Here is a 22565-nt window from a genome sequence, read left to right on the forward strand (position 1 = left end):
AAAGACTGGACAATAATACTAGATTTTTCAAATCTTAAAGAGATAAATGTCGGAGACACACAGAACATGTAAAACAAATTTGACTGTTGTGTGTGGAGAGCAACGTTTTGGCCAAACAGCACAACACACGACTCTCAAAACCAGAAATCTTGTAAATCTCTCATGATCGAACGTGACTTTAGAGTAAACAAATGTTGCAAGCAATGGGTGAAAGAGCTAGCTGTTAGTTTTTGCACCAATTTTACATTACATTTTTGAAGAAAAAAGAAAAAGTATTAAGTTATGGAGATGATATGAACATGGACTGAACAAGTTACAGCTGGAGGTGAGCAAATTTCTTGGTTGAGTCCCATTGATATATTGTATTAAAACCCTCTGAGACTCAAGGGACCACCTGTGATCCTTGGTAATGAACATGTTTAATATTTGTGATTTGAAATCAGTACAGCCAGGCTGAACTTCCAAGTAGATGGGGGGACTCAAAATCAGCTCCTGTGTACGTAAGCTAACAAAAACACCACAACTATTCTTTGTTTCAGGTGATTATGCACTGGTGAAAACACAATTCTGAATTTTCAATATTCCATTTCTGCTAATAGATCCCCCCTAAATCCTGCACACTGGTCCTATAAAACATGGCAAGACAGCCCTCATCAATGTCTGCGTAGTATTTATGTATGTCAAGCAAGGAACAGCTCATAGTCCCAAGTCACAGTTTTACTGTTATGGCATGCAAACATGATTACTGAAATTCAAGCATGTCAGTGAATGCCATGTCAGTGAGTGTCCTACCACTAAAAGTAGCCCAGTCTAGCTTAAATAATTGAACTCTCTATAAAGACAGTTCAGTTCAGATATACATTTTAATGATAACTGATATGCACACATTGCAGTATATGGCCATAAAGAAGGCATGGATCTCTGTGTTGTCCCATCTGTACAGAGCTTGTGCTTATTTTCATTTCAGTGGGGCAGCTCATGGTGGACCAACTTATAGTGGGAACCACAGGAAGGACAGCGTTGGCAATCTCCCTCATGAAGCCAGAACCACACAATAGCAGTGTTGTCTTCCTCGCCTGCAGAAAATTATATTATAGTTCACCTGGTTTGAAACGTACACATTCATACAGTACAGAGCACTGGACCTTCCCTTTAATGTACATCACTTACAAAGACAGCCAACAAGCCTCTTGGTTCCAATGCATGGCACAATGTGAGGGTCCTCCTTGGTGCCGGCATACGTCTTGGGCTTCAGAATACTGTAGGGATCCTGTAATTTGAAGTGAAAGAGAATCAGTACACTTGAGGTTTATGCACACTATACTTGTGTGTATTGTAGCCTACCTGTCCCTTTTTGAAGGCCTGCAGGGCGCGTCGCTCCAGTCCAGTGGCCTGTTCATCATCTGTTGGCACTCCTGAAAACAGATATGGGCAGTGGCACCATTAGGGATAGAACAGTTAGGATGATTGTAAGGGCGTGTGACTGACAGGGGCCCGAAAAAAATATTAGAACATTAAGTATTTTTTTTTATAATTTAATAATAATCTTTTCATATAACATAAGATCATAAACCTACCATCACTAACAGAATATTTTATTGGGAAGAAGCTAACTTATACTAACATTTTCCTTTTTAAAAAAACTGTTATTGGCAAAAAAACAAAACAAAAAAAAAAAATTAACCTCCAGAGACCCTCTGTATTACCCTCCGCCCCGTATTTTCATAAAACGGTTCAGTCCTCGCGCAAATGGTACTGCGGGCAGAGTGAAGTGATGAGTGTCGGTGGAACTGAGCATAATGTCTCAGCTCCCAAAAGAAACATCTGACTAGCAAAAAAAAAAAAAAAAACAGGAGAGAGAAAAGAAAGGGCGATAGTATGTCACCCAGTTCTTCATAAAGAAAGTTGGGTCACCATGAGAGGTGGAAATGAGGTTGTCTCCATAGTCAAAAAGGTTACGTTTGCTCCCAGAACCGTTAGTATCTTCACAAAAAAATTCTAAGTGTTTACATTCTTCTCCTTTAAGCCACCCTTTGATCATTACAGGCAAACTTTGCGCAAGCTATTTATACTAAATCAGTCGTCCCTGTCTGTCTGGTACCAGACCAAAGTATGGCTGCAGCTTTATCCTGAGCAGCCCTGTGTCCCCATACCTTCCACCATCAATGAACCAGCACTACTCCCACCTGAAGACGGAGGTGAGTAGCTTTCTGTCAAATGACAGATCAGTTAATAGTAAGAAAAATGTTGGTTATGATGTTCTTATCAGTGTCAGAAGTACTCCTCAGATTTTTACTTAAGTAAAAGTAGAAGTACCACAGTCCTGGATTTAAAATGTTTTGCATTTATCAGCAAAATATACTTAAAATATGAAAAATAAAAGATACTAATGATGCAGATGGGCTTCTTTCAAAGTATCATAACCACAGGAATATTACATGATCATAACATGAGCTCCTTAGGTTATGATAAAATGTGATTCTGTTTGCGTAAGACTATTTTAATGTTGTAATTTGTCAATGTGGAGCCAACATACTTATATATTATAACATAGCATCATATCAAATGTAAATGTAAAGGAGTAAAATGTATAATATTGCAAAGGTAGAGTTATTTAAAGCTTTGAATAGATTGAGTGGGTTCTGCAGGTGTGGTTACAGTATTTGTGCAGGATTGCATGGCCTGTGGTGGTGGGGCCCAAGTGGTATCTTTTCATGGGGCCCAAAATCCCTGGTGGCACCCTTGGATATGGGAGATAATTTAACTGAAAGACATTAATCAAGGTAATCCGGTGATGTGTACATTACAGTCGGGCTGTCAGTGTACGTATATCAGTTAAACTGCACGTCAGCACTGGACGCCATCTCTACCAACCTGCTCCCTCCTGCACCCTATCAGAATATTGGCACCTTACCAAGAGACGCCTGCCAAAGGAGGAGGGACTATCAAAGGCCTTTCACGAGTTAAAATCCAAATGACCTTCAATTATATGATTCAAATGTTTTTGTCACATTAAAGCGGAACATAGCCATCTCACAGCACATAAGGAGACCAAAAACAGACATTTATTTGTGTCGAATAAACATTTAGTGTCAAAATTCAATATAATGTATCCTCTATACAGGATATAGCACCAGTGGCAGCAAGCTAACGTCTCATTACAGACATCTTGTTTGATACAGGCTAACATGTAGCCACCATACTGCGCCAAGCCAAATATATATCGTTAACAGCACCCTGCTAACTATCTCGACTCTTCCTGTGTACGTGACCGATGACAGTTGGGCTGTTCACGTTACCACTGTCTGCGGGCCTGTCTCATGGAGCAAAGTCTTTCGTTTTGTTGGTAATAAACGGACTCGTACCTCTCGCGGTGGCCATGGCACGGTGTAGAGGTCTGACCACCACATTGCTCCTCAGCTGCAGTGTTGTTGTTACACTAGCTCGGAGAAGAAGACGTCCCGCCATTCTGGTCTCACTTTCTAGTACCGATATGACCTGTGACAACTATAAGCGGCGGCTGGACTGAAATGACCCCGGCAGCCCTCTGTGAGTGACAGGTGCTCCGGCCAATGAGAGCAGGAGCGTGGCTGGGTTAACCAATCACATTGAGCAGAGGAGGCACTAGGAACGAGTGGTTAATGCACTGTTAAAATATAACAGACACAGGATGAGAATTATATAGTTAAAATTTAAATTGTCTCTTGACTTGATGATAATAGCAATAAAATATTATTAACAGTAATATATCATGCCATTATTATTATTGCACCTATAGCAAAAACTGTATCCTTGTTTTTTACTGTCACCACATTATGACAGTAACAGCAATAATGACACTCACATTATGCACAGTTAAAAGCTAGTGGGTAAAAGTGTTTTTAAAGATGACACTTGAAAATCTCAGTGGTAGGGAGACTCATATGGTGGGAGGAAGAGAATTACAGAGTTTTGGGGCAGCAGTAAGTAAGGTCATATCCCCATAACATTTAGTCCTGGATCTCTGGACAGACTGAAGTCTTTGGTCAGACAATCTCAGGTCTCTCACAGTGTGATATGGGGAGAGGAGCTCTATGATGTAAGAGGGGGGTGAGGCAAACATCAGAATCATAAAATTGATCTTGTAGCTAACAGGCAGCCATTGTAGGGAGGCCAGAATGGGGGTAATGTGCCCTCTCTTTTTTGACCTTATTAAAACTCTTGCTGCTGCATTTTGAACTAATTGAAGATGAGATAAGCAAGTATGAGTAATACCAAAATATAAGAAGTTGTAACAATGGAGGCTGGGGGATATGAAGGCATGGATGACTTTGTCAGAAGTACAAAGAAGATGAAGATGAAGAGAAATAATCCTGGCCATCTAGGATTTGATATCATGAAGATAGTTATTGAGGTCATTTAGTTTGCTGATGTTATTTCGCTTTAAGGGGAGGTAGATCTGTGTGTCATTCGCATGACAGTGAATATATAGGTTATATGTTTGAATAATTTGTCCTAGCTGAAGTAAATAAATGGAGAAGAGAACTGGACCAAGTGATTGTGAATCTGTGATTTACATTTGCACAGACTGTGCATGTAAGTTGGTGTTTCATGCACCTGCTGATTATGAACACACACACACACACACACAGAGAGAGACAGAGAGATGCAAGCAGTGATGGAAGAACCACGTTTTATTTAAGTAAAAGTAGCAATGTCAAAAGAAAAAACATAGCCAACTATGAATAGGCTGAATTTCTGCATTCAAAATCTTGCCTGAATAAAGTTGCAGAAGTAGCCCCTGTCAGTGTTACATACATTACTGTATGTAGAATTGTATAATGTAGATGGTTAAAGTGAAGACAATTTTAAATTTATGAATGACTGGATTTTCTAGAGTTCTTGAATACGTTTCAACCCTCATGGATGCCATCAGTTCTGAACTGAAGATGGTCATTGCTCCTCTCCTCCAGGTGGAGGCGCTGTAGGACAAACAAACACAACTGGTTTCTGAGGGTTCTCATGGCAACAATAAAATAAAGCAGCAGTGATGAAGCTGCTGTAACACATAAACACACTGTTGCTGAGTGTGTGTGTTGTCCCAGCTGTTAGTTGAACAGTATACAGAGTGTAAAAAGACTGGGTCCCGCTGTGTTACTCAGGCTGCACTACAGCGTCTATTCACAGGCGCGATCCCACTACTGAGCGGCACGGGGGCTTTGACCTGCTCCGTGTCCGACCTGGGCCGGTGCACCCCTCCTTAGGCGACCTGGTGACCCCGGGCTCCCCCAGGAGCACCATATCGATACCGAACTTAGCGCGGACACCCGATCGACATAGTCCGCTGCAGCTCAGAGCTCCTGAGCTCAAACGATCCGCCAGCCTCAGCCTCCCGGTAGCTTGGATTACAGGCGCGCGCCACCGCACCCGGCGAGGACTGCCTTCATTCATAGAGGATTTGGGTTTTTGTAAACATGACGTCATCAGGGAGCACGCTCTGGCGGCATCTCGCGATGGAAAAAGGGCAGCTGCAGGGTTAAAGGTAGATCAGCATTTGATCTGTTTTCCTGGAAGTCATTGATAACCTTACTTAAATAATAATAATTAAGAAAAAAAAGTTTATCATGTGTCTTTTTTTCCAAACTCAACTAATGGTGTTTCTGTAGTTCCTCAAATTGTCAACATATTTTTATACATAGGCCTACATTAAAAAAAAAAGGGCATATAAACATTATGTGCACCGCTTAAAAAAGTTACCAACTGTATACACCATATATTATTCCATTTCTTACACCCTATTGAAAACATTGCATTTCCTCTGCAGGATCATATTTTCTTCTGTCCTGTTGAATTTATTAAATTATTTTTTTTCTTTTCCTTGCTGCTCAAATCAAAACGCTTGCAAAATTTACAGCAGTGACATAATTGTGCCCATGTAAGCGCAACCCTCTTATCTATAGGCAGAGCATGAGACAATGGGCCCCTGGGCACAGATATGCAAAAGGCCCTACCACCTCTCCTACAAGAGCCAGAAACACAGACTTAGTGGGAGTTTAGCCTCTTTATTGTTGTTGTTTTGCATCTCTTTGTAGTCATATGCATCCTATTGTGGTTCTGAGTCTCTTTGAAGTTGTTTTGTGTCTCTTTATTGTTTTGCCCATTTTTGTAGTTAGGGTGTTTCTCATTGCAGTCCCTTCGCATCTTCCTGGTCAGTTGGCGTCTCTTCAAGCGACATTTCGCAGGTGAAGGTCAGGGGGACCCTCGACACTTTAGGCCCTGGGGCCTGTGCCCAGTTGGCTGTTCACTAATCCTTCCATACTATTATCGTACAAACAACATGTTATAGCTACAGAAATAGTGAAAGAATACGTTATCTAAGCAGAGCCTAAGTGGTACAATTATGCAATATCATCACACAAACAGGAATTTCATTGTTTTCTGAAACATTGAAACTCATAACTATTAAATAAAAATTCTAAAACATTACTTCAACACACAAGTAACATAAGTGTCAACAGAACATTTACTACAGGACTGTTGTATTATATTAAATCACATCAACCTTTACATGTTTCTGTTTTTTGCCCCCTCAGTGTATGCTATTCACAAGCTCCATCAGTGATCCAGAAAAACTTATCATGTTTAGTGTTGCTTCATATAAAAAACTACAGGAACAGTCAAATACTATGGGAAATGGACTTGTTTAAATCTTACTCAGTCATATGAGAAGACTTGTGTCTGTGTTCAGTACAGACTTGCTCTTGGACGTGTTTAGCATGGAGACTGGGAGCAGGAGGAATTATCAAATGGACCATGTAAAGCAGAAATGTACACAACAGAGATTTGATAATAGGAATATTTTTTATTCTAGTAGTATTGTTCTGATAAAGACAAATGTTCATGCAAGAGTCTGGATAAAACATCACCTAACAAAAACACAGCACAGACATCCCTCTGAATATGATACCGGATTTTGGATCATGTTGGCCAACTGATGTGATCACATCCAGATTAACTACAAAACATCATCTGACACTGAAAATACAGCAGGAGTTTGATCTTTGGTAAAGATGAGGAAAAATATGAGGAAAAACATGATAAACTGAGAAAATGACATAGTTTAATTTAAAATGTATAATGAATGAGGCAAAATCACTTTGATACAAACAAATGAAGGTGCATTAAAACGATGGAGGTCCATTGCTTCTTTTTTTTATCAATATGCAATTCCCTCTAAGGCACCCTTCCCTTTGATGGAAAGACGTTTCCCTACAAATTTAATAAAACAAATACTGATAGTTTGGTTTTCATACTCAGTGTACATGTAACCCATTTGCCAACATAATCATACAGTAAACCAATTATAAATGCCAGTGTTCTGCTAACACTGACATTTTTTCAAACTTTCAAACATCATTTCAGCTACATCAGGGCTCCGCAATACATCACAGTAACGGACTCATCATATGTTACTGGGATTAATCTTTATAATAACTCAGTCTCTTGACACTGCTCTGTAACGACTCCATCTGTCTGACCTTCAGCCACTTACATATCCTTCAGTTCCCAGAGTCATCTTGTAAACACAAATACACAGTGATTAAAAACATAAATTAATGCTCCAATGGTGTCCCTTAACTTATGTCACTCACAACATGGGAAGAAAAAGCCTCACACATTTGAATTGTGGTTCAAAGAGAGGAACAGCAGAGATTAACATCATCAGAGACTATAATAATGACTTAGTGTGAAATGAAATATATTCTCTAAAATAAGCCCCTGGAGACACAACAGTTGAATCCACTACCCAGCGTGCAGCTGTCAAAATTTTTGAGCTAATTTAAAGTTTCATGTCTGAGGATAAACTAAACATTACTTTCTAACAAACAATAACATGAAATAGATTAGATGTAAGTCACATCTAAAGTCTCATCTATTAACAAAGATTAAAAGAAAAATTAAGGACTGATATATTTCAAGGACCCCATGAAACAAACAAAAAAAATCAGTCATGAAATGCAACTCTGATAAAAGTGAAAAGAAAGCTGAGTTTTCTTTGGTAATAACACATCTGACACAGTATGCTTTTACAAGACTAGTGTAAAAAGTATGAAATAGTGTACGTTTGTTTTTCTTTCTGTCTCCATCAGCTCTGTTATGTTACAAATACTGATCATGTCCAGTCAGTTTCATTTCATGGGGTCTTTCACACACTGTACAATCTAGTCTACCTTCATTACAACACTTCAAAAACATAATCCACACACGTGTTGACAACACTTTACAATGACAGTCTTTTCACAGATCAGAGATAAAACACACGCGTGGGCAGCTCTTTACAAACGGGGCCAAAAGGTGCCGTGGGGACTTTTTTGACAATCCATTCTACTACATGCTTTCACACGAACATGCTCTCTTCAAATGACAAATAAAACATCAAACATGTCTTCAGATGGACTATTTTGTAAAGGATAGGTTAAGAGCTGAATAATGTAGGCTAATACTCAGGGGTGAGGAACATTTGTCAGGACGGACTTAAACCTGGGTTTACCAGATGAAGGGCGATCTCCCTGTTCACTCGTGCCACCCAGCTGCCCTGAATGTAAATAATATGTAGTGTCCACATGGTCAAGTTAAGAGGAATGTTGATTTTCAAAGTAAACCTAGACATCTTGAATGTTGAGCTCATCAGACACGTTGGGTTAGTACATTAGTCTTTCTACGTTTAAACATCTTAGTACTGTCTTCATTTTTAACATTCCTGACTGAAACTAATGCGTACAGATAGCTGCAGGCAAGCTGCAATAAAAAAGGTAAGAAATAATAAACGTTAGCCTGACCTTGCAAGAATAAATTGCATTGCAAGTTGCAAGTCTGAAACCTCTCAGTTTGTTTTTGATTTCCAAGAAACGTCACTGGCCACAGACCAAAATGCCTCTGGACACAATTGGATAGATCTAGTTAGACCAATGAAACGTGACGTAGCACTGAGCAACGAACAAATGTAAACAGACTACAGCGTGCACCGATGAGCTGTGATGGTTTGGCATTGTCATGTTTTTTCATTAGAATTTAAAAACAGTACGTTAACAGAAAGTTCCACATCAGCTGCAGCCGTCTTCTCATAAGCTAAGTTTATGGTCACTGTCACAGACCTGCCGCGCAAGTGTGCACAAGCCAATTATTACATCATCACGTATTTTGCCAAAGGGCACAGTCACATTGGTGAATATTCACCTCCCATTCACTTCTATTTATTGCGAGCTGAGGGGAGAATTAAACTTGCTTCTGTTGGCAAAGCAGTTCAACTTTAATGAACTGAGACCTTCGAAGCCGCAGCCTCATCCAGTAGCAAACAAATTGTGGAGGAGGCATTGACTGTTGTTTCCGATATTGCCCCACATGAAAAACGCTGCCTGGCTGGCAGTGAGTTGGGAAACTGGCATGAACGTAAGGAAATGGAAGATGTACCAATAACACCATATTTCACTGTATTTATTAGCAAGCTAACTAAGATTATCTATAAAGCTAGCTTCCCGTGTTTGTCACATCCGGCATAGCACACAATCGGTACAAATATCACTTTGGCAGGCGATGGTCACTTGCCTGCATTCGCTCATGTGTGTGACCGTGCCTTGAAGCGCAAGTTGTCAGTCATTGTTTGAAATACGCGGCTGTGATTGGCTTGACCCAGGCCAGGTTGGCTGGGTTGTAAATCTGTCTGAACAGGAGAAGGACCAGAAGCATCTGCCCAAGCAAATAAAACACAAGTTTGCAGACTTGTCTGCTTCCCAGGCTACAGAAACATGTCTGGTGAGAAAATTAACATTCAAAATGACACATGTTTACTAAGATCTCAAATTTTAAGAAATTAGTTTTATGCTAATTCTTGTGGACTGATCATGACCACACTGACTTTACTGAGCAACAGTGCAAAGGCTTATAGAACAAGTACAAGTCACAGTAACAGAGCAAGCTAACTAGCAGTCTTTTTAAGGGAGCGTGGCTGAAAATGTAAGGCACTACAGTCTCATTTAGAGCGTCTCTGCATCCTTCAGACCTCCATTAATCTGCTTGTGGAGAAACTGGTGATGGGACTGGGATGGAAGGTTGTCTGTCCTCATTCAGAAACTCCCCAAAAGTTTTTTCATCCGTTCATCACCGTCCTCACATTCATATTATGCATAATCAGGAGAGCAGAGACCATCTCCGCAGCTCAGTGATTTCCATAGAAAGAATGACTCCCTCCAGGCGTGACAGGGAAGGTACAATTAAAGGCTCGGCTCGCTGGCATGTGCTACTTCTCTGGCAGAGTTTAGGAGTGAGGACAGAGGATGTAGAAGCTGTGACAAGGAGACGAGGGGAATAATTGCTTGTGTGCTTACAGTCGAGTGAAAGGGCCCACGTTAAGAGGTCCTCTCAGTTTGGGAGAGGAGCAGGAGTTGGTGGAGAACGTGGAGGATGGGGAGGAGGAATAAGGTGAAGAGGAAGCAGATGAGGAGTCACCGCCACTGTTCAGGGTGAAGACACTGGAAATGGCCACATCCACGATACCTTGACATAGCTCTGAGTATAGTTTCCTGGAGGGGGAAGGAATAAAAGGAGTGTCAGCTTGCCCTCGCACTTGTTTCAAAATAAATTAGTTTGAGTTAAGTCTATTGGAAACACTCATAACCCACAGCTAGCTGTGAGTGAATCCATATCTAGCATTGGAAATTAATTCCCGGGACATTTTTGCATTGAAAAACATCAACTTCACTGAGAGTCAAAGTTTCAAAATTAGAAATTCATGAGGAACAACATTCAAATGTGTAGCTCTGAAACAATGGTTACATTTTCAAAGCTTTCCTATTTCTGACTCTGACCTGCCATGGAAGAAAAACAAACAAACAAATATTCCAACATTCCACCAAAGACATTTTTAGATACGTAGGGAAATAGATGCAAAGCTTCTTATCCCCATATTGTAAACAGAGGCAAACAAGTGTGTCTAAATGCAGAGTGCAGAAATAGATGTGAATAGTAGACAGAGTACCAGGCTGTATTATAAGTCGGAAAACAGTGGGAAAAGTGAAGCCAACGAGTAAAACTAAAAGCAATGCTAAGACATGAATATTCAGCTAAATGTTACTGACTGTGCACAGGCTGGAGCTCCATTGATCTCAATGAGCCACACTTTGAAGCTCTCGTCCACCATAAAATCAAACCCGAAGAGTTGGAAGCTCTGGTAGGACAGGTGCTTGGTGCTGATTGTCGGCTCAATACATGTCAGACAGCTCCTGTGAAACCAGACAGCAAAATCATTTCCAATCTTCTGGCTGTTAGACAAACACCGAAACAACGTCATGCCATGTGCAAACACTTGAATTCATTAGGAGCATTTCAGGCAGCAAGTGATTGCTGACCTTTTCAGGCCGCTACTGCCATTTGAAAAGGAAATGCACAATAAAAAGGAGGTGCAAAGGTCCGAAATTTTGCTGCAAGTCATGGTAGCTGGTATTTGATAGACACCAAATTCATATTTTCACAGTAGCAACTGACTTAATGTCTAAGAAGCAATACACAACAATTACTAATACTGTATGTGTATTAATATTCCTGCTTTATGATGCTGCTTTTTTAAATTTCACATACATTTATTTAAATTCAAATTTGCCTTTACTGTCTTGATAATAAAACCTCAGAGTGTCAGTGGCTAACATGTTTTAAACCAAAAGTCAGCTGTCAGACATTAAGAGCTTTATTGTCACTCATACTGCAGTTAACAAGACTAGGAGTCGACTGCATCCTGTTCTTTTTCCCAGGTTGTCAAATACGGAAACTTTGTCAAACCCCTCAGCATCAAAGCAACACACAATGCACCCTTTAGCGCAGGGGTCTCAAACTCACGGCCCGGGGGCCAGACACGCCCTCCAGACCATTCTATACGGCCCGCTATTTGATATCAATTCATAGTGAAATCTGGCCCGCTGCGGGCGTGAACGCAGCAGACCTTGAATGCAGCCTTGTCACGACTGAGGAAAAATGCCCAATTCTGTTTTTGACCCTTCAGCGCATCATCCTAGGACCCTTGAACGCATCACCACACCTGAAACCAAGTAGAAAAAAACCAAACATTTGGCACGCTGCTAACACTATGGCCAAAAGAAAGGTTGACGCTGAATACATGTTGATGTTTAACAGGTATGATGTTTCATCTGTTAGATTAGTATGTTAGCATGCTAACATTTACTAATTAGCGTTCAACACAAAGGGAAGCTGAGGCTGATTGGAATGTTGTTAGATTTGCAAGCCAAGTTTTTTTTTTTTTTAAAGAGTATTTTTATTGGCTTTTGTCCTTTATTGACAGGACAGAAGGTGAAATAGGGAGACAGAGAGAGACTGGGGACTGACATGCAGCAAAGGGCCACGAGCCGGATTCGAACCCCCGGCCGCTGCAGCGAGGCAATGCCTCTGTACATGGGGCACCGGCACTATCCACTACACTACCGACACCCATTGCAAGCCATTTTAATGGTGCCATACATTTCTGTACATTATTTTAAAGCTGAAATTCCAGTCTAGATCAAAGCAGTGGAGACACTGGGCATGGCTAAAAATGCCCGCAAGTGCCTAAAGGCAGAATCTGAAAGCCAAAGCACCTGGCAAATGAATCACTAATGATACTGTGTTTTTGTTTTTCATTAAGAATCTAATCAAAGTTCCACAAATATGATTTTATGGTATGGAGAAGTGACAATTTTTCTTATTTGCAAAGCAGAATTAAGTGCCTTTTACATTTGCCATATACACCCTTGAACAACCAAGGTTTCTTATCTTTCCTCTCTTGTTTATATTCGGATATCTATAAGAGTAAAATGTCATTGACCAATCAAAGAATTCAACAAATATTTTACTCACACCGTCAACTATGACAGATTTGACTTGTAAACTCTGCAAATGTTTCAGTAGTAGAGTTTGGAGAATGTCTCCAACCACACAACTATGAATTAAAAAAACATTATGTGTTTAAGTTTTCAATGTGATGTGAGAAAGCTAAGCTATGCTTTCTATTGGATGAGATCCAAAAATAAAAACAGCAGCAAAAACAAGAAAAACCTACTTTATGATCTGCTTGATCTGAGGTAATATGGTGCTCTCCAGGGTGACATTGTGAGTGTTCAGCAGGTACAGCCTGAACTCATCAAAGAACATCTCATTCCCCTCCTCATATCGTCCGTAGTTCAGGGAGTGCTCCTTCTGGATGCAGTGGTTGGTGAGGTGACTGGTCATGTCCTGGAGGTCAGAGCTGTTGTAGGGCTCAGAGGACGTCCGTAGCACACCCTCCCGGTATAAATAGATGTTGTACTGATGGTCCACTAGCACCCAGCTCCTATAGAATTAACATAACATAACCCATAAAAGCCTCAATTACATAGTCATTAAAGATCAGTACATTCTCTGAGGGTTAAGCATCAAAGACTTGCCTGATGTCAAACTTCCGATGTCCCGGCTCCAGGAGCAGAGGTTTCTCCAGGTACTTCTGAATAACATGAACCTGACCCTGATTATCAATGTACTCCAGCAGCTGGTTAGCATCATGGGATATCAAAATACCAGCACCTGTTGCAATAGAAAGAAATATGAAAAGCTGCGACTGATGTCATCTGCCATACTTTAAAATATAAGCAGTAGGTCACACAAAATCTGTCACACAAAAAATGGGCTCTCTTAAAAATAGCTCAGAAAGAGCATGTTATCTATGATTCATTTTAATATACTTGAAGAAAAGACACAGAGGGAAAAATGTCTGCTTACTTGTATCTAGGATTTAAACATGGATAATAGAGTTTACCTTTAGCTCCAGCAGAAGACTTGGCTATCCACACTGTGCCCTCCCCACTTTCTTTTTTAGAGTGATAAGAAGCCAAGAAAACTTCACGCTCATCTGTCTTGGGATTGTTCTTCAGATGACTAATGCCATTTGTAGCTGGAGCAACAGGGGTGTTGAGGTTAGTGGGATAGATGATGTAGGATTCTGGAAACCAGTTAGAGGAGTCGGACAGCTCTGGGCTGGTCTTTATTAGCCTAATGGTACAGAAGGGCAATGGTCAGCTAATGTAACTCCCTCTGAATAATTCATTTGCACAAAACTACATTAGTAACATGAAGGACGGCAAAAGGTGCAGAGGATATGTCACTGAAAAGACAGATACACACTTGACCAAGGATGCCTTCCTGCAAAGCTTGTCTGCTCCTCTGTAGTAATTCACAAGCTGCACCAGTCCTGGTTCATGACCTGTAAAGTCCAAAAGGAAGGAGAGGTTAAAATGCATGAAAATTCCCACATGCACACTCAGAGCCTCCATTGCACATTTAAATAAGAGTCAAAACTTTCCACAGGATGCTGGAGCAGGCAGCCCTGCACAGTCACAGCAGCTGTCTCATCCTGAGTGGGTGTACACCAAATATAGCAGCAAAGAGGCTTTTCTGCTGTCAGCATCATGTGAAATAAAAAAAATATATATTCACCAAGACGTCCAAAGGGCAGTCTGTTCCGTTCACCGAGCATTAAGTTGAATCTGGGATTGTCTCTTTTCAGCTTCTTCCATTGTCCAGTCGAGACGAGGATTTTGGAAACTTCTGCATAAATGGTGCTGTTGTCGTCACGGGTGACAAATGTGTACATCGGGGTGTTCATATTGCCAAGCTGACTACCAGGGGGAGTATATACTAGAAACGATTGGATGTGTAAATAACTTAGCTGTCTGGCTAGTTATGGGGCTGTCTGGTTGGCACTGCAGCAGACGGACTGTTCAGGGTTATCTCCTCTGCCCGTGCCATGATGATGAGTCAGTCATATCTAGTCCACAATTTCCAGTTCACTCACAATATTGCTCTGAAGCTCCAATTCAGCAGTCTGGGGCTAACATGCATCTGTATATAACAATGTAACATGTGAAGGGTAGCAATTTAAGGTTGCTGCGCAGACGGGGTTCGTCCACTAACCCCAGACAAGGGTGTGACTGACTGCTGCTGCCGGTTCCTGGGGCTGGTCCCGTCTGGATTAATTAAGATCCCGTCTCCGGTTTAGCATAGCTAACGGGCTGCGACCACAATGAACAGCTATCCAGGAAACTTTTCCGGTTTCTTTCCTCAAAGACAACGACTTTAATTATAGATAGTGCCAAACGTTAACTATCTACCTAGTTAGCTACACAGTATCACAAACGCAGCCTATTTTCCCACCGGCGGGTGTGCTTTATTCTCTGAGGCTCGGCAGTCGCTGTCATCCAATGTCGACAGCATAAACAAAAAGCTTTACGGTTGTGGTCAGTGTAGTTTACGTGCACTCTAATGTCACGAGTAATTGATAAATAAATGTTTCTTACACACAATAAAAGTAAACAGACACAAGCTGGAGTCCAATTTATGTATATGTATCCTTTATTACAAAAATATATGTAAGAATTCAGTACCCAACTGAATTTCAGTAGGGTATGTACTACATTTCCCAGAAAGCAACACATAAAACGACAATCTACTCATTACATTGGTTTACCTGTTGTAGCCACAAGATGGCGGTACAGACCTGACTAAATTAGCACGTTGGCCTAATGTGTTGAAACTACGATCCAGAGAAAAGAAGTTTTAAAACTCAAAAAAGGGGGTTATCTAAACTCGTAGTTTATATTTTATAATTTCATTAATCAAGAGGCTTTACGCGGGAGTTGTTAGAGTGGAGTAAAATACAAATGAACAGATAATGGCCGCTATCTGGGCGAACCTAGGGGATAAATTGAGCACTCCCCAGTTGTGACAAGTTTTTGGTCCCGTTCGACTATTTTCAAGTAAGTTATTTGCCTCTGCCTATATCTGTATTTTTTTCATAATACAATCATAAGTTGGCGTTATGTTGATTGAATGATGATAAACTTTTTTTTTGGTTGTGGCTGGGTGTCTTTATTAAATGAAAGCGATACTAAGAGACTATTATAGGTTTTACAGAAACGAATTGGAACGCGACAGGAAGTCGTAATGTTGAAGAAGCAGGCGGCGGGAACTACTAAACGGCGAGTTAAAAATATAGCAGCTCTCAACAAGTTGACGTTATGAAACTTGTAAATGTTGAGTAGCATTTATTTATTTTGTCATAATATCAGAAGATATCCCTGATAGTAAGTGTCGTCCGTCGTCATCCTTAGTATTGTGGCCTGTTGTGTGGTGCGGTGTAATATGTGTAACGTTAGTGGTTAGTAGTTTGACCCGTCTATGGACTGGTCACAACTGCATGTCACGAAGACTAAGCTAAGTTTCCTTGTCTATTTACTGAATTTACCCGAACGCTATTGCAGCAGCCTTGCCTGTGACCTTCCCTCTAGGAGATTCAAGATTAGTACTAAGCTTCTCATCCCATGAAGCAATTAATATTGACCTTTGGCAAGACTGAGAAAACAACCCTTTTATATTAAGAGCTTGCCTCAGCTTAGGTGTGGACACTTACAAAGCATGCTTTGAAATTAAAGTATGGAGTTTCAAAGATACTGACATTACCAGGCAGGGAGGATGATACTGCAAGATGCTTTTGAGTTTGGATGCTAATGATTGTGATGCAGCTTTTTTGGAACTTGAGCCATGCTGTTGACATAAAGTCAAGATGTCTGAGCCTATGCTGTTTCAATTGTAACCATGTTTTTAAATCTGTTTTTGTGAGTCCCTGAAGTTAATGGAAGTGCAGTAGTAAGTAGATGGATCCCTGTATCAGATACCCGTACATATCTCTGAATGTAATGCAATGAGATGTAACTTTTTTATGTGTATGGGTCAGGGGTGATGTGTGCCTTGGCTTTTACTGAGGTCATGTATTTTTAATAACTTTTGTCCCCTCTTCTTCATCAGACTGGAGCAGGCCAGGCATGAGTGGCGCACACCTGGACGAATGGCAGAGGAGGTCCTTTGACATTTCATCTGGCAACCGTACACCTGAACAGACGGCCGATGCCTACCGGGCCCATATCCTCTCCATTCAATATGCATGGGCAAGCTCCCAGCTCTCTCAGGCCGGCATGGCCAGTCTGCTCAGGACCAACTCGGAGCGCTACGCAGCAGTGCTGGACTCGGATGACCCCCGCACAGGGCTCAACAACTATGCAGAGAGTGCGTTGCATCTGGCCCGCAGTCAGAGGAACTACAGTGATAAGTGGGAGTCATCCCTGACCATGGAGAGTGTGCTGGAACTGCCCTGCGTGCAGAAGATGATTCAGGCAGGGGCAGGGGCAGGGGGAGGAGGCTCCCTGGTGGCACCAGAAGATGTTAACATAACTGTGGGACAAGAGAGCAGAGGCAGCTCTCTGTCTGCTCCCTTTGCTGGAGTCAGGTCAGAGGCTGCATTGTTCAAACCTATAGGTCAACCACAGCCAAAGACAGAGGTCAATAGTGCTGCTGCTAATATTACTTTAGAGAGGCCGAGAGGCTCTGATGGGATGTCAGTTAATCCAAACTCTTTCTCCCGACCTCCAGCCCGACCACAGTCTGTGTTTAGTCATTCTTCTTCAGTTCTTCCACAGGGAAACTCTGGCCCTACAGGGGGCACACAAAACCATCACTCCACCTTCTTCCCCACCTCCAACCCATCTAAGCGGAAGAATTTTTACAACTCAGATGGAGGGGATGGTGGCAGGGGGCAACACGGAGGTCAAGCAGGCACTGATCAGCGAGCTGGAAGCACCTTTAAAACGGCTCGTGAGCAATTTATTGTTGATCAACAGAAAAAACACTCCAGTCAGCCCCAGAGAGGTCAGACCACTGGGATGGCAGCAACTATAAAAAAATCTCTGGGTGCTAACAGGCCTCGAGGTACATTTTCTAAATTTGTGTCACCCATGCCACGACAGGAGGAGGAAGAAGGAGGGGCGAGCCGTAATTCCAATCAGGAGCCTCAGATCCTGGATGAACGTCTGAAAAACTTTGAGCCGAAGATAGTTGAGCTGATCATGAGTGAGATCATGGACCACGGGCCTCCTGTTGCCTGGGATGACATAGCAGGCCTGGAGTTTGCCAAGACCACCATAAAGGAGATTGTTGTTTGGCCCATGCTGCGACCTGACATCTTTACTGGCCTCCGCGGTCCACCCAAAGGTATTCTGTTATTTGGACCCCCAGGGACTGGAAAAACTCTGATAGGAAAATGCATAGCTTGCCAGTCAGGTGCCACCTTCTTTAGCATCAGTGCTTCATCACTCACATCCAAGTGGGTGGGTGAGGGAGAAAAAATGGTGCGAGCCCTGTTTGCAATTGCTCGCTGCCACCAGCCTGCTGTCATTTTCATTGATGAAATTGACTCACTGTTGTCCCAACGCACAGATGGGGAGCATGACTCATCACGTAGGATAAAAACAGAGTTCTTGGTTCAGCTGGACGGGGCAGCCACAGCAGCTGAGGATCGCATCCTGGTGGTGGGCGCCACCAACCGGCCTCAAGAGATAGATGAGGCTGCCCGGCGACGCCTGGCAAAGAGGTTATACATCCCCCTGCCTGAGGCAAGCGCCCGAAGGCAGATAGTAACTAACCTCATGGCTCAAGAGAAGAATCAGCTGAGAGAGTCAGAGCTGGAGAGTGTGGTAACAGCCACTGAGGGCTTCTCAGGGGCTGACATGACTCAGCTGTGCCGAGAGGCAGCGCTGGGGCCTATCCGCAGCATTCAGCTCAGTGACATCGCCACTATCACTGCAGATCAGGTGCGACCAATCCTCTGCAATGACTTCCAGGAGGCCCTTAAGACAGTACGACCCAGTGTCTCATCAAAAGACTTAGAGCTGTATGAGGAGTGGAATAAGACTTTCGGATGTGGACGTTAAGCTTGGCTCCTCTTCTTGATTATATCCCTGTTAAGTTGAATGTGGATAAAATTACCTCACCAGTGCATCAACAACTCTGTGACACAGTCTCACCTAAAAGCCTAAAAAATATAAGCTTCACAAAGATAGTTTTCTATACACAGAGATGTGAGTTTGCATTGTAATGAGCAGGGTTTTCTGTTATTTCGCCCACCCCCAGTGTGTTTAGCATTTTAATTGATTACTTAACGTCTTTACGACCAGCTTGATGTTTTGTGAACCATAGGCTGTTGTAACTACACTTTTGAAAAGCAGCCATATACTTTCCATATTTATCCTTGTTCATTGTAATCTCTCTGGAGAGAGAATAAGATTTTTCTGTAGGGAGAAAATGCTCTGCAAATTGTTCCCAACAGTTTACACTATGCATTTTAATTATTTGTAATGGCCTAATTGTTTTATTTGGATATTCATTTTACTGTTGCTTTGTTGTTTTGTGTAAGCACCAGGCACCATGTTGTGTGCTTAAACTGTGTTCCCAATGAAGCACTGGTTTCTGTTTAAATTCCTTTATGTCAATTAGCATCCTTTTTTGATAATTTTAAGGTTTAACATTCATTCCCAGAGATATTCTCACCTATATCATAAACTGTAAGTCAAATCTCAACTTTTGGAATTGCTGTATTTTGTTTCAGTTCCTTTTTTTCCTAATAAAATGAAAATTTTCCCCTCATGTACATGTTTGTTTATGTCTCAGGTTGAAGCACATCCTTAGTAAGTTTATCCCCAGTGTATTGCGGTGTTTCCCCTCTTGATCCTCATTCCAGTCTAATCCACAGAGGGCAGTGTGATCACATTGTTTAGTGCTTTATTTGCACATCTCTTTAATATTTTGTTGTCCTGCCTGGATGTACTAATCATATCCACAGAAGTTGGGCAACACGGAGAGTATCCTGGGTCACATGTTTAAAAAAAGTTAGTGATTAAGGCGTGGACTAAGCAGGAAAACTGCTTACTGCAATACATCCCTTTTATTAGACAATAAGTGTGAGCTCCATAATTAAAATTTTAGTACTCCTTGTGATTCACTGAGTCCTTGGCTAGTGTAGTGGACATATATTTTAAGACTGTCTGCTCTGTTAATTTCTCAGCTATCAGTATTAATAAATAAGACAGCCACTTCCTCTCTTTCACACAGTAGAAACCTGGTTAATATCGCCACGTCTTGTCAACAGAGATGCGTAACATTGTTGATGCTTTTTGAGTTGCCTGCCTCGCTTGTCAAACATACAGTGTGCTATTGAGGAGGACCATTATAGATTGTGCACACATGAAATGAAATTCTCATGTAAATTTAATGAAACAATCTTTGAAAATCTGGAAGACCATGAGAAAAGACTTTCATTTATTTTTCATCTTTTTGTCTAGTCCCTGATAAATATTTCAGACGTGTGTGGTTGGCCACTGTATTGAAACTTTGTTGAATTAGCCAGCAGCGAAAATCGTCACACAACCCCCCAGTTGGGCATCTCTGAATGCAGGGACTCCTCACAGCTGGACTGGGACAGATGCACAGAATTCCTCTGGTGCTGGTGGGATCCATAGAGTATGTACTGAAAACTGTGCCATATGGTGTAAGCTTGTAGCTCAATTTGACTATGACTGCAGCAGTGGTCACATCTGGGGCTGTGTGGTCACAAATGCACATTTACAATATGTTTATTGAAAAAGAAAATCAAATATCTATGAAATTTTACTGCCTATATGCTTGTTATTCAAATTTTGAAATGCTGACATTTAAAATTGAGGTAGAAATGTATCAGCTGAGTATTTAATATGTAGATGGGGATGATTTTTTTTTTAAAAAAATTGCTTTATGTTGCCTGTTTGGAACATTGTTGAGAGATCAGGTACAGACAGTGTTGGGAGAAACTTAAAAGTTTAAAAGTATCTGTATAACAATGTAAAAATACTCCATTACACCAAGAGTTGTAAAAGCATACCAGTATTTCACATTAAAATGTACTTGAAGTGATAAGTTTTTCAGGATATAACCTGTTTATAAATCTATACATTTTCCAGCAACTCCCATTAAATGCATTTACATTGTGTAAGTATTTCTTTGTATATTAGCTTTAAATATTGGTGGCGGGGTCCGCCATTTACACGCTGGATTGAAATTGCTTTCACACTCACCAGGGATTCATATGAATCATTGCAGCATGTAATCCAGAGTTATTTTATTTCAGAAAACTACTAGTTATGTACAGCATGAAGGTTCTGCTATACAAATTTATATAATTTTCTTTTCTCTAATCTTTTTTTTTGTTAAATAGTGGACACTTTTGCCACTTTGGGCCTCAAACAGTTCAAATAAAATAACATGACAAGTTTAGAGGGGCAATGTGTCTTTAGTGGAACTGCTAAAACCTCACTGACATCTGAGACATGACAGAAAGCCCCAAACATCATCACAAGCCAGACAGTTTAGGAATCACTGGTTTTATCTTAATCTAACCCTGTGTATTTACTGTACAATCCTGGTCCAAAAAGTATCTAGTAACTATAGCTGTTTTTCTCTGAAATATAGAAGAAAAATAGAAGTACTCAAGTAAAGTACAAGTACCTCAAAATTATACCAAAGTAAAGCCATTTAGTTACTGGGTAAAGACCACACACTTGATGCACACATGTTGAGAAGCATAAGTTAAAACAGTGTGTTCTGTTATGGCCATCCATTAATGGGACACAGTCATATAAAAAACCTTGAGTAGCCCAGTAACATCTTGTTGGATCATGTTAACCACTATTGGAACTGGTGAGGTCTGATTCTTAAAGGAGTATTTCAGTCATCTGGCTGAAAGGGGAAGTGAGATTTGGGATTCTGGCAGGGCCAGAGTTGGTTGGCCAGATTATCCCTCTCATGCAAATACCCTCCCTCCCCTGTTGGGTCCCAGTCAAGCGTGGGGGACTCAGCGCTGGCCACAGCTGCTTCCCGTTTCTGCTAAATCACACAGCAGCCATCTGGATGAGGCTGTCGCCACACAACGCCGCCGAGCTCCTGTTGCCGGCCCGACTGCGCCTCTGCAGACAGGCCTGGCCCTCAGAGCCCCGGCCCCTGCCTTCTGCTCCAGTGCCTGATCCTCTCTGTCCCAGCTCTCTGCTGCTGACGCTCCTCGGAGGACCAGACTCTTCAGGTCCTGGACACGGCACATGTCGGCATGCTGGTGTGTGTGTGTGTGTGTGTGTGTGTGTGTGAGCGCACGGAGGGTCTCCACACTCATACACCCCCTTATGTGTGTGTGCTACTCATAGTGCCAGTGCTCCCTTGGTGTCACAATTTTAACACAAGGGTCTCTGTGCAGACAAATGCCACTGTGATCTGTTAACCTTATGTTCTCTGTCTTTTCGGCATCCTTTGTAAATTATAGATAATATGAAGAAATGTGCTTTTGTTGTAAATTTAAAAAGGATTGCTTATATCTACAAACACACCATGGAAATTAGGTTTTTTTTCAAATCTAAATACTTTGAAACCAAACATGATAATTGTACAGTGTGTAGGGAGGTGTTTATTTATTCACCTCTCACTGTACATTTTCTTTCAGTGTGTTCAGTGTTTGTGTATTTTGTACTCAAATGCCAGTCATTCACTCTTTCTTGGTTCTTCCCTGACAGGTAGGAGTGAGTAGCATCTTGAATGACATCTAAAAGTAATTATTTCAGAAGGTTCGAGAGTATGAAATGAAATCTCCATATTTCTAAAGAAGG

General features: G+C 41.4%; 3 protein-coding genes across 5 annotated transcripts; 1 reads left to right on the top strand and 2 right to left on the bottom strand.

Annotated features, from left to right (window-relative positions):
- Positions 1–844: 844 nt before the first annotated feature.
- Positions 845–3549, bottom strand: LOC125903063 (cytochrome c oxidase subunit 5B, mitochondrial). Its single transcript, XM_049599684.1, has 4 exons — positions 3366–3549; positions 1345–1415; positions 1171–1270; positions 845–1076 (listed from the first exon to the last, which is right to left on the bottom strand). Exons 1-4 carry the CDS (start codon positions 3466–3468, stop codon positions 964–966), a joined length of 387 nt encoding a protein of 128 aa, XP_049455641.1. The 5' UTR covers positions 3469–3549; the 3' UTR covers positions 845–963.
- Positions 3550–10319: 6770 nt separating this feature from the next.
- ttl (tubulin tyrosine ligase) lies at positions 10320–15254 on the bottom strand. The gene is made up of 7 exons (XM_049600770.1): positions 14491–15254; positions 14179–14257; positions 13814–14046; positions 13446–13581; positions 13082–13351; positions 11115–11258; positions 10320–10559 (listed from the first exon to the last, which is right to left on the bottom strand). Exons 1-7 carry the CDS (start codon positions 14657–14659, stop codon positions 10361–10363), a joined length of 1230 nt encoding a protein of 409 aa, XP_049456727.1. The 5' UTR covers positions 14660–15254; the 3' UTR covers positions 10320–10360.
- Positions 15255–15608: 354 nt separating this feature from the next.
- fignl1 (fidgetin-like 1) lies at positions 15609–19527 on the top strand. Of its 3 annotated transcripts, none has more exons than XM_049600462.1 (2): positions 15609–15809; positions 16858–19527. In XM_049600462.1, the coding sequence occupies exon 2, from the start codon at positions 16875–16877 to the stop codon at positions 18813–18815; it is 1941 nt and encodes a 646-aa protein (XP_049456419.1). In that variant the 5' UTR covers positions 15609–15809; positions 16858–16874; the 3' UTR covers positions 18816–19527. The 3 variants fall into 3 exon arrangements, with proteins under 3 accessions (XP_049456419.1, XP_049456418.1, XP_049456417.1); XM_049600461.1 differs by lacking the exon at positions 15609–15809 and adding an exon at positions 15994–16085; XM_049600460.1 differs by lacking the exon at positions 15609–15809 and adding an exon at positions 16011–16136.
- The last annotated feature ends 3038 nt before the right edge of the window (positions 19528–22565 follow it).

Source organism: Epinephelus fuscoguttatus, linkage group LG16 (assembly GCF_011397635.1).
Source record: "Epinephelus fuscoguttatus linkage group LG16, E.fuscoguttatus.final_Chr_v1".
Classification (NCBI taxonomy): domain Eukaryota; kingdom Metazoa; phylum Chordata; class Actinopteri; order Perciformes; family Serranidae; genus Epinephelus; species Epinephelus fuscoguttatus.

Bases quoted from the DNA above. Each gene is read 5' to 3' on its own strand.
- ttl (XM_049600770.1), bottom strand. From the start codon at position 14,659: ATGAACACCCCGATGTACACATTTGTCACCCGTGACGACAACAGCACC. The intron at 13,352-13,445 runs GCAAGTCTTTGA...TTAATTCTATAG, and splicing joins CATCGGAAGTTTGACATCAG to GAGCTGGGTGCTAGTGGACC. The intron at 10,560-11,114 runs GTCAGTAACATT...TTCCCCCTCCAG, and splicing joins GGAGCTCCAGCCTGTGCACA to GAAACTATACTCAGAGCTAT.
- LOC125903063 (XM_049599684.1), bottom strand. From the start codon at position 3,468: ATGGCGGGACGTCTTCTTCTCCGAGCTAGTGTAACAACAACACTGCAG. The intron at 1,416-3,365 runs GTACGAGTCCGT...ATCTGTTTTCAG, and splicing joins TGCCATGGCCACCGCGAGAG to GAGTGCCAACAGATGATGAA. The intron at 1,077-1,170 runs GTAAGTGATGTA...AATTTTCTGCAG, and splicing joins GAGGCTTGTTGGCTGTCTTT to GCGAGGAAGACAACACTGCT.
- fignl1 (XM_049600462.1), top strand. From the start codon at position 16,875: ATGAGTGGCGCACACCTGGACGAATGGCAGAGGAGGTCCTTTGACATT.